The sequence below is a fragment of the Vicugna pacos genome, chromosome 16, assembly GCF_048564905.1.
Source record: "Vicugna pacos chromosome 16, VicPac4, whole genome shotgun sequence".
In the NCBI taxonomy this organism is placed as follows: domain Eukaryota; kingdom Metazoa; phylum Chordata; class Mammalia; order Artiodactyla; family Camelidae; genus Vicugna; species Vicugna pacos.
Window position 1 is genome coordinate 12176747 of NC_133002.1, and position 11680 is coordinate 12188426.

General features: G+C 51.4%; 1 protein-coding gene across 2 annotated transcripts; it reads right to left on the reverse strand.

Moving 5' to 3' along the window:
- Positions 1–949: 949 nt before the first annotated feature.
- Positions 950–11162, reverse strand: LOC140685307 (dehydrogenase/reductase SDR family member 7C). 2 transcript variants are annotated; one of them, XM_015250809.3, is made up of 6 exons: positions 11009–11162; positions 8283–8395; positions 6697–6907; positions 4647–4739; positions 2102–2257; positions 950–1158 (listed from the first exon to the last, which is right to left on the reverse strand). In XM_015250809.3, the coding sequence occupies exons 1-6, from the start codon at positions 11160–11162 to the stop codon at positions 950–952; spliced, it is 936 nt and encodes a 311-aa protein (XP_015106295.2). The 2 variants fall into 2 exon arrangements, with proteins under 2 accessions (XP_015106295.2, XP_072796812.1); XM_072940711.1 differs by having other exon boundaries at positions 6697–6910.
- Between the last annotated feature and the right edge of the window lie 518 nt (positions 11163–11680).

Consider the following 11680-nt stretch of genomic DNA (forward strand, 5'->3'; position numbering starts at 1 on the left):
AAAAAATGTGCCCTCCACTTTTCGAGATCCCAAGAATCATTAAAGAAAAACCAAACCAGGAGAAACACCCATCCAGTAACAAGGATGGCGGTTTTAAAAGAGTTTTGCTTTGAGAACGGGAGAAAAGGTTGGAATGAGCTGGAAGCCCCAGGGCAGGAGTTCTCAGGATTTGTTGCACCTTAGAAGCAACTGAAAAAAGTTTTAAACAGCTGTGCCTGGGCTCCTCTTTGGACCAATTAAATCCAGGGGAAAGGGCTGATTCTGATGAGCTGCCGGGAAGGGGCGTTACAGCTCCGCTGTGTGGCCACCCTGGGAGCTGTTAGCCCCCCGCAGCTCTTTCAATTCAAATTAATTCAAATAAAATAAAATGAAAAATTCAGTTTCTCAGTTCCACAGGCCACATTTCAAGGGCTCAACAGCCACTGGTGGCTACTGGCTAACATCCTGGACCCTGCAGGCGATAGAATATTTCCATCACCGCAGGAAGTTCCATTTGGCAGCCCTGCCCGAGCGGGTCGCCAAGTCCAGCTTCTCTGGCTGGGGGCTGACCGGGCAGGTCACCCTTGTGTAAAACGGAAGGGGTTTTCTGAGTGAGTCCCTGGGCAGGCTGATGGCCACAGTGTGCGTGCGTGTGTGTGTGTGTGTGTGTGTGTGTGTGTGTGTGTTGGACCTGTTATGGTTCCTGTTTTCCTGCTCGGTTGTCACCCTATAGAGAAGCATCTGGAAATCTGTCCTAGGAATGTCTTGGCCCAGACGCCCAGCGGCCCCATGGGACCGGGCTGGCCTCCGAGCATCCCCACTTGGACGGAGTGAAGGTTGGGAGATGTCTCGTGCTGGGAGATGTCTCGTGCGGGGCAGTGGAGGTAGGCAGCGCCGAGAGGACAGAGGAGCCAGCACCGGCCAGGAAAGCCTTTATTCCCCTCGAGGTGACCGGTTTGCCCCACTGCAGTTACCCCTCCTCCGGGACGCTGAGTTTCTCCTTCACCCCGCAGGCCACCACGGCAAAAAAGAACTCCGGGAAGAAGGTGCGGATGTACACAGCGGCCTTGGGGATGGGGTTGGCCATGAAGACCTCTTGCTTCTTCCGTCTCACCGTGCGCATCACCTCCTCTGCCACATCCACCGGGTGCACCCCGTAGGTCAGCTTCCTGAAAAAGACTGAAAAGCCCCAGGAGGGGGCGGGGCTTCTAGCCTCTGTAGGAGACGGAGGGGTCAGAGCCGAGGTGAGGAGTGTGTGGTGCTGGAGTCCCAGGCTTCCCGAGCCCTGGGGGAGGCACTTGACCCCCGTGCCTCAGCCTCCTCATCTGTAAAGTGGGTGCAGTTTCCTGCCCTATTAACTTCGCAGGGTGGTTGTGAGCCGTGGAAGGGATGAGAAAGAGCTTAGAAGAAGGGGCCAGATGTCTGAAGGGGCTGTGGTTTGTAACTGTTGCAGATTTGGGCTTGTCTGGAGCCCCTGGAAACCACTTGCCCACATCTTGGTTCATCCTGATTCCCTAATGAAGACAGAGCCTCAGGCAGAGTGGAGCTGCTCGGTTCAGAGCATTCTAGAATAGGAACAGTAGGTGCATTTACAGAGCACTCACGATGTGCTGGTTGCAGCTCCAAACCCTTTATGAGCTGGAACTTTTGGTCCTCCCAATGGCTACACAAGGTAGGTATTACCATCAGCCCTCATTTTCCAAAGGGGAAACTGGGGCAGAGGTGCAGGGAATTGCCCGTGGTCAGATGTGGAGTATGTGACAGAGACGAGCTGCAGATGCAGGCAGGCAGCCTGGACTCTGTGCTGCTTCCTAGGGCACAGGGGCCGGGGGTTCTTAAAGACCAAATCCTGGCTCTTCCACGTGGGAGACTGAGCCCAGAGACCTGCAGTCATGTGGCCGAGGGCAGAGAGCCTGTGAGTGATGGAGCGCAGAGTCTGCTGGTTGCAAGTGAGGATTCCATCTACCTGGTGCCTCAGGGCTGAAGTTTGGGGGCCTCTCCCTGCCATTGGCTGGGTGCAGGGGTCCCATGGCCCCCAGTCTCATGCTTCGAGAACACCCTGCACCCCCACCCCTGGGAGCCCTCCCAGCCCCGTCCCTCCAGCTTCCCTCTGAAAGCTCACATTTCCAAACGGAGGCCTCCCGGTTTCCTTGGCTGGGCGGAACGTGGTAGGACCGGATGAAAGTAGGGCTCACGGTGCTGACGACCACGTCGTATTCCTCCACCTCCGCCCGGAGGCAGTCGAAGAAGCCTAGTGCCGCGTGCTTTGAGGCGGCATCTGGAAGAGAAACCAGCCGGGAGGTGAACACAAATCCCGGCCACGCTTCCCAGGGGGACGCTGGAGACGCACGTTCCTACAGACTCCGCTGAAAGAGGCCTCAAAAGTTACAGCCCTGCTCCTCACGCCATAGGGGAGGACAGAGCTGGGCAGACGCAGAGCTGGGGCTGAGTCCAATTTAACCACTTGTCCACAGTGTGACTTTGGGTCAGTGGCTAATTATTACCTCCAAGGCTCAGTTTTCTTATCTTTAAAATGGGCATAATATCACGCTTGCCAAATAAGAAAACGTATCTGAAACCCCTGGCACTAGCATGAGTTCTCATCCCTTCCCGGGAAGGCTGATTCCCCAAGGGAGAGTGATTTCTCCAAGGTCCTGAGGTCAGCGGGGTTAAGAATGCAGGTGCTGGGTGCCTCACCTGTAACCTGAGGACCTGGTGAGGCATAAATAGAGCGGAATATTACTGCTGTGAGTTTAGAACAAGATGAGATGTGTGAAACTCCTCACACAGCGCCCGCCTGGGAGACCCTCTGATAAATAGGCTGTACTTTCACAGTCACTCCCGTTTATAGCAGGGGCCCAGGGTAAGAGCATTGGCGAGCAGGAGTTCAGGGTTCAGTCCTACAAGACTGTCCCCCAACCCCGTTCAGGCTGATCACAAGCCCACATTGTCACCTGTACTTCTGACCAGCTGGCTGTATACTGGAGATTCCAATGGGCCTTTCCTTGGGTTCGGTTAATTTGCGAGAGTAGCTCACGGAACTCAGAGAAACCTTATACTTACTAGGTTATAGGTTTATTAGAAAAGGATATAACTCAGGAACAGCCAGATGGAAGAGATGAACAGGGCCAGTTATGGGGGAAGGGATCAGATCTTCCACGCCCCCGCGGAGTGTACCACTGTCCCCAAACCTCCGCGTGTTCACCAACCTAGAAGCTCTCTGAACCCCCTTTCCTGGGCTCTCAGGTGTCTGACACTCTTTACTGCACGTGTTTCCCCTAACAGACTGACAGCCCCAGGTCATGCCTGCCTTATCACTGCCCTTCACAGACCTAAACCTCTTCCCTCACCTCAGCCCATCAGAGACTTGTGCACAAGCCGATCAGGCACCTTGTGACCCGACCTTATAAAAGACCCCAACAACCAGCCCCCTCGTCTGTGTGGCCCGCAGTGGCCTATGGCAGTGTCCCCTGATAAACGTGTTTCTATGCTCATACTTTATCTTTGGTAAATTCTTTTACCAACCTGAGTGTCACCATGTCCTCATATGGGCCGCCCCGTTGTGTCACACAATGTTTGGTGGCCCCTATGTGGCTAGGACCCCAGGGGAGCCCTTTGGGCTTCTCTTTCTCCCCCTCCCCACAGGAGTCTCCCTCTGGCTTGATCGGATGCTCCTGGGAGGCCGTTAGGGTGGGCCCTAATCCAGCCTGACTGGTGTCCTTATAAGAAGAGGAGGGGACGGCAGGGCTGCACACAGAGGAGAGTCCATGTGGGGGCACAGGGAGAAGACGGCCGTCTGCAAGCCAAGGAGAGGGGCCTCAGGGAAAATCAAACCTCCTGGCACCTTGATCTTGGGCTTCCAGCCTCTGGAACTGTAAGAAAATCCGTTTCTGTTGTCTGAGCCATCCAGCGTGTGGTATTTCTTTACAGCGGCCCCAGCAGACTAAGTCAGGGGCCCCACCCATTCCTTGTTCGTCCCTCCCTTCTGCCCAGCAGACACTTCCCCAGCTCCTGTGTCGTGCGTGGTACTGTGGGCCGTAAAGAAACGTATGAGGCTTGCTCCCCACCCTCCCACATCCCACCTCATGGGTGGTGGGAGTGGCTCCACAATTTTCCCAGCTGGATCCCATGAACATGCACTGAGAAGCCCCACTCGCCCTCAGACCTTTTCGAGGACTGTCACTTTAGAATCCTCTCTGGCGCCTCTGCTGGGACTCTGCCCCTTTCCTTCTCTCCCTCCTCCCTCCTCAGAACCCTTCATCCATCTCCCGTTTCCAGATATGACACGCACCCCTCCTTTCTTTCCCGGTTGTAATCTTTCCTGTCCCTCAAGGGCATCTTTGCTGAGAAGGGGGCATCTGGGACTGCGCACCCACGTCAGGAGTGTGACCTTGATCTGGCACGGGTCCCGTTCAGCCAGGGCACGTCCTGGCCGCCTGTGGGACGCAGCTTCTGGGGGTGCGGGAGGAAGGCTTCTTTTTTATCTCCCGCAGTCACCTGAGTGCTGTAGGTGCTCAAAAATAGGAGCTGAAGGGAAGAAAGCAAAGCCAGCGGATGCCTCCATCCCTGGACCTCCTCCCCGATGCGGCCATACGCCTAGTCCCAGACACAACATCTCTTATAAGACATGTAACATAAGACGAAACATTTTTGCCTTAGCAACTTACAGGCGGTGCGGAACGGGATTCCCAGCTTCCCTTGGAGGTTATTCACTAGCACGATTTGGCCTGTCCTCCGGGAGATCATGTTGGGAAGCAGGGCTGGAAAGCACGGGGCAATGAGGCCCAGTTACAGATCTGAGAGCGAGGCAGGCAGCAGCATGCAGACCCCTTCCCCAGACCCCCTCCATCACCTGGGGCCCCGCTGCCCTCCTGGTAATTAGATCACAGTGAGATGCAGACGGAATGGACCCCGGCCATCATTTATCCAGTGTCTCCTAAGAGTGGGCTGGGCCCAACTGGTGAATTGCTGGGTGATTTTAAATGACCCATCCATGTGCACGAGGAGACACAGAAATGGAATGACGCAGATTTCAACAGTGAGAAAGGTAATCTCTCTTCAGGTCTCCTATTGCTTCTAGTACGAAGTCTCAGGGTGATTCCAATAGGTCTTCAGTTTATTTGTTTGGATTTTTTGTGGGAGGAAGTAATTAATTTTATTTATTTATTTATTTTAATGGCGGTACTCGGGGTTGAACCCAGGACCCGGTGCATGCTAAGCACTCCCTCTGCCACTGAGCTATATCCTCACCTCTCTTCCAGTAGGTCTGTAACACCTCTCCTGCATGTGCTAAGCTTTTTTGAAAAAGGAAATACAGGTATGAACTACTATATATAAAATATAGAAACAACAAGGACCTACTGTATAGCACAGGGAACTATATTCAATATCTTGTCATGACACATAATGGAAAAGAATCTGAGAAAGAATATATATCTGTATAAATGAAGTCACTTTTCTGTATCCCTGAAACATTAGAAATCACCTATCCTCCAGTAAAAAATAAATTAAAAAAGTTTTTTAAGAAGAGAGGAAAGACCTCAGCACTTTGTCTTTGGAGAATTCACTATTTTGTTTTGATCTCAGATTTTCTTCTATTTATTGAGAGGGAAGATGGTTTTTAATTTATGGTGAAATTTCCCCTTAAACCGAATTCATTTACAAATGAGGAGATTTAGGGAAAGCTGTGAGGTAAGTAACGGTCCAGGTGGAATAGGGATGTGGCAGAAAGTCAAAGACTCAGGGTTGCATCCTTACTTCGATGCCAGGGCACCCTGTGCGCTCGGAGGCAGCGTGACTGACACACCTGGGCTGGCCTGCCGGCTGTGCCCTCGGGGACTAGGCTGGGCACCATTTTAGAAGCTCTGGGAAGTCATCTCTCTGCTCCAGATGCTTCTTTGCCTTCCTCTGCCGCAGGTCTCAGAAGCCCATTAGCAGTGAGATTCTGGCTGCAGAGAAGGGACAGCTCTACAACCAGGCTTTCTCAGCCTTTGCCAGGGCGCCCACTCCCTCAGTGTAGACGTTCTCCCTGCTTATCATCTCCCTTTTGTGGTTCTGCTTTGATGAACTTTATTGGTGGTGGGGGGAGGGGGGAGGGTTTAAACTCTTAGTTCGATTCCATGTCATCTCTAGGCACAACCCCTCCAGGCTTCAGACCTGCACTTGAACTTGGCAGTTAGAAATCTCCATACAGAAACCACCATCTGACCCTTAAAAGGGAGATATCCTCCTGCCTTCCCTGTTTCTGCAAAGGAATTGACAGGGCTCTGGGTCTCTTGTAGTTGGAGATAGACTCTTTTCTTCTTCATTACTGAGAACAGAATTTCTACCTTTGACCAACTGTCCTGGTTAGGAGCAGATCAACCACAAGGCTGATGTAGGAAGATTTGTGGAGGATGAAGACCACATCCAGAGATGTGGAATGGGACTGGAGGGGAGCCATGGGTATGAGGAAGCAAAGAGGAGTAAAGGGCGGGGCTTGGGGAGGGGGCCTCTCAGGGAGGGAGGGTGGAGTTTACCAGTAAGAGACTTTCACAGTCCCTTTGCTTTTATCAACATTTACAGTCAGTTGCTGAAAGCTTTCACCAAATAAGCAGGGATTTTTCTGAGGGGTGCTGGAGGCTCCATCCAGAATTGGACGCCTGTCGGGTGACATAACAGAGCACTCTCCATTAGCCAGTGGCCCAAGAACCCACAGGAAGGTCAAACTCACGAGACCTTTGGTCAGTGTGATGGGCCCAAAGTAATTGGCGTCCATGATCTTTTTGTCGAGCTCCAGAGAAATCTTGTGGGCAGGCCCCTTCACCTTGACGCTGGCATTGTTGATAAGGATGTCCACACAGCCGTAGCAATCTAGGACCTCTTTGGCCACATCTTGGACACAGCTGATGTCCGAGAGATCCAAGAGGACCAGCTTCGGGGTGAATGTCTGCTGGACCAATGAGAGAATCAAGGCACGTGTGAGAACATCCCCACAGACCTGGGGGCCTTCAATCTAAGGGATACCCCTTTTGAAATTCAGAGCTCATGGAATGACTACAAAGAAAGGATGAGGAAGAAGCAGAGATGATTCTGGGAGGAAGGAAATTGATGGAGAAAATGCATTCTTGCGGACCAGAGCAACAACATTCCAGACATGCAAATGTGCAGTGAGAAGTCTGAACTTCAGGTCAGGGGGCCAGAACCAAGAAATCCAAATGGAGGCTGTGCACTGATTCCAGAGGTGATGTCATTACTTATAACAATTCTGAGCTCTTTTTTGGAAAATGCTTTCAAGCTGGCTTCCAAGCCACAAGAGAATCTGTCCAGTACTTTGTAACCACATTTTGTTTTTGACCAAAATCATACACTCAACACAATACCTTTGAAGCACCATCTATGTGCTGGGCATTGTGTTTGGCTTTTAACACTTTCTGTTGTCAAGATGCTCATGGTTTAGAAGAGGTATAGGTGAGAAAATTGATGATAAACGCAATCCCAGTGTGTGACAAACACTAGTCCTGAGATATGCCTTTCAAAAGAGGGCTCCCTGGTCAAGTTTATTTGGGAAACAGACTATTATATGTTCTTCCTGGATAAATATACACATATTTACATATCAAAGGCTCTGAAAAGTCCTGCAGTAAAGAAACGGTCAGACAAGCTTGGCCTAACTCAATATGTCCCACACAGTTGACCTCAGAACCTTGTTTTTACTACCTAATAACCAATAAATACCCAATAAGACCCCAAGAAACACATCTTGGAGAATGCCCTGCTGTCCTGTTTACCTCCTCAAGTACCAGGCTTAGTTCTAAATTAGTTGGGGCTATTTCCCAAACCAAATTCAACATCAAGGGCAAAGATTAAAAAAGAAAAATTTCTTTAACAATGCTCTGGAAATCCTTTGAAAAAGCCAGCCTTGGGCTCACCTCCTATATAACTTCATGGAAGGAGACATTTCCCTGATTTCTTGGAAGGAAATATTATTTGAAGTATTATTTTTAAAGAATCAGCCATAAGTGTTTATACCCAGAGTCCCCTATCTGTAACAAATTCTATCTTCTGGATCCTCTTTAAGTCTGACTTAAATAGGATGGAGGGTGGGGAGGCCCGAGGGCTGGAGAACACATTTTTGGAAGGGTGGGTGGTCAAAATGAGTCAACCACCAAACTGGCCGAGGTACCTGTGTCAAGATGAATGAGGCCATTGCCTTACATTCCCCCAAAGCAATCACCAAATTTCACCCAAGGAGCTGCTCGCCGACAGTCAACGCAGGCTAAGGACGCCAGGAGTTAGTCACGCCGGCCGCCGGAGGGCCTTACCTTACTGGGGTCCGCCACGCTGATCAGGGCATCATACAGGCTCTGCAGCCTCTCCCAGCTCTTCCCACACAGCACCAGCCTTGCCCCGCCGGTGTGGAACACCCGAGCACACTCTGTGGGGAGAAGGAGGGCAGACAGGGCACGCCGTGTGGATGACACCCCTGAGGGTGAGCCCCTCTCTCCACCAAGTGCAAGAATTCCAAGAATTCAGGTCTTGGAGCTGTGAGTTCCTTTAGAGTTCATTTCTTTCAGCTTCCTCTGGAATTTCTTTTTGTTTCCAGCCTCAATGTGGTGGCCTCCTGCGAAGGGCAGCTCATAGTGGCATAAAACAGCCCTTCCTCCATAGGAAAGTTCGTTTACTAGGACTTCCTTAAACTGGGCAGGAAAAGGACCCTGCCCAGCAAGCCCCCAGAAGCATCTGAACACATGCTGGGAGTTCCCTGTCGCTGGGAGCCTGGACCGAGGTCTGAGTCGCCCTGAGACATCTCATGGGCCCCCAATCCTCCCAGAGCACAGCGGGGAGATCTGAGGCTGCTCTGGGGGTTGGTCGGATTATTGAAGACCCCACAGTGGTCTTCAAGATCGTGAGTTGGCGCCCCTCACTGTTTTCTTGCCTTAAACTTGGGAAATGGAGCACTTGGGACTCGGAATTGCCGCGGTCAGCAGCATGCTCTGGCCAAGCATTTATTTAAGGTCACACCCGCCCAGCTTCTCAAGTTACTTTTAAATACTCGGACTTTATTTTTTTCTGCTTTGCCTTTCTTTCTAGGGTGAGCCCATGAGAGACTTAAAAAAAAGAGCAGTGGTAACATGACAGAGACTAGACCACGTTCCTCTGAAAATGCCATTTTGCTTCTGAGATGTATTTCCTAAATACCCGATTTGCACAATATTTAGCTCTAATAGAATGAGACTTACATAAAATAAATAAGACTATAAAACCAAATATACATCTGTCAGCAATAGATGGAACTTAAGTCCCATCTAGTAAGACAGGAAGTCAGGACAGTTAGAGAAGCTCTGAACAGCCCTCTGAAGATCCTGAGCAGGATGGAAGCGACATGTGGAGATCGCCCGCCCATCAGCAGCAGGATGCACCTGCCTTTCTTGCATCCGTGGTTCGGTCACCAAGAGAGTCCGTATCCTGGGTACCAGTCGAGAAACCCCCAGACACTCCACTAAAGGTAGTGTCTTTCTGTGAGCAGCCACGGAGCCCAGAAGCCAGCTCCTCGGGGGCCATCCAAGAGGGAGGAGCAATCGAGGTGGCAGGGAATTAAGGTGACGAAGGGGTCTCACGTTGGCAGCTGGCCTGTTGCTGGAAGGGCGTGTTCTGCTTAAAGAACAGGTTGCCGTGAACACTGACTCTGAGTGTCTCTGGGTAGGTGTCTCTGGTCCGTTTCCCCAGGGCACCCACTACTGTCAGTTGTCTTGTGTCTGGTTTGATTGGCAAATGCATGTGCCCTGGCCGGTCCCTGTAGAGATGGAGTTTGTGGTCCCCATCTCCATCCCTTTTGAGCACTGAGTCTAATGATGCAGGATATCCTTCTTGGGAATTGCTTCTGGGGCCCACGTAGGGGCCACCCGGGAACCTAGTTTAACTGCCCTGCTCTTTGTCTTTTATCTCACGTGGTGAGCCCAAGCTGACCACTCACTGAAGGTGGGCTGCCAAGGAGGCACTGAGAGAATTCCCAGATGGGAGGTTGCAAATGTTCTCGTGATGGCGCGGCATGGTGGCGGGTGCCCAGCCTGCCCGCAGGCCTCTGTGGAAGGGCTGGTGCTCATCTTGGTACTCAGGATGTAGTGAACTCAGTGGACACCAGCTGAGTGACCTAATGAATGTTTGGCTGGGGGGTTCTGCATTTGATTAAAAATAACAAAAACAACAGCAAGAATTGGACCCCAAGTATATGACGCACGGGGCTGCACTATCATTGTTGGGAATGAGAGAGTCAGAAGCTTAGAACCTAAGGACAGTTACTATCTCTTATGTCACAGATGCCACAGAGGAAGGGCCCTCTGACACCATCTAATTCAGGAGTTCCAATGGTAAATGCCTTCAAGGCCAGGAGGTGATGATATGGTTGAGAGAATCCGAAGAGCGTGAGACAATAGGGATTAGTGGGGAGTGTGGTACACTGGTGTCTGCATGTCCTGCCTAGATCTGTTCATCCTTATCACCCTTACTAACACCTGAGTGCTGCCCACTGTAGCTCTAGGCACTGTTCTGAGTATTCTCCACCTATTAATTCATTTATTCATCACAACAACATTATGAGGCAGAGAGGACTGTATCCTTGCCTTCAGAGGAGAAATCCAAGGCTGAGCAGGGTGGCCCCCAGCTAGTAAGTGGTGGAGCCCAGACCAGATCCTAGCTCCCGAGTCTGGCCTTGTAACCAGTTCCCTGCCCCTGCGGAGGGCTTTGCATTTCAGAATTTCTGGAAACCCCATGACAGCAAAACAGACCATAACTGCAGACTGATTTTGGCCCTGCAGGCTGTGAGTTTGCAACCCCATGTATTCCAACCCCCTCAATTCTCAGGAGAGGAAGCTGCAGCCTCCGAGGGAGAAGACACTTGCTGCTTAATGCCAGATGGTAGGAGAGAACACAACCTTGACTGCCTTCCCCCGCCCCCCATTTCATCCCAGCCGGCTCACCCGGATGCCACTCTGTCACTGCTTATCCTTCGGGGAGGGAGTCGGTACAAGTGGGGTCGACGCTGGCTTACCCTTGCCCAGTCCTGAGATGGCATCGGTGATCACCATCACCTTGTTCTGCACGGCTGACTTGGACCACAACCTGGACACCTCCTGGTAGATGAAGAGGAGGCCGCTGATTCCCAAGAGCAGCAGGGGCAGTGCGAGCATAGCTGTGACTCCCATCTTGTTCTGGGGGGAAATGACAAAAAAAAAAAAAAAGAAAGAAAAAGGAAAAAGAAAGGTGTTGGCTTTGCAAAGAGACGGGATCGGGACCTGGGGCGGGAGGGGCAGGCACACTCATGCACCAAGCCCCGAGCCCCCTCTCCAGGGAGCTCCCGGAGGGCTGCTCCAGCCCGCGTGCTAATCCCCAAATGGTCAGTGAAGAGGAAGTTACTCACCGTGTCTCTGAGTGCAAACGGAATCCGGGGGCCTGCCCTCCCAAAGGTTGATTGCAAGTTTAATTAAAATGGTTCTGCATTTTTTGGAAAGAAATCCTTGTTTTAAGGCCACTTGCTTGGGCCCTAATGACTATTTATAGCTCTTAGAGCACTAAAGGGCTTTCGGGGTAAATATAGTGTCTATTCTGATACCCAGGGACACATGCTGGCCGGGTCTGATTTCAGAGTCCCTGCCAAGCCATTTAAAGCTCTCCCGCATGCCTCACTATAAGAGGTTTCCACTGCAGTTCAGGGCTGAGCGTT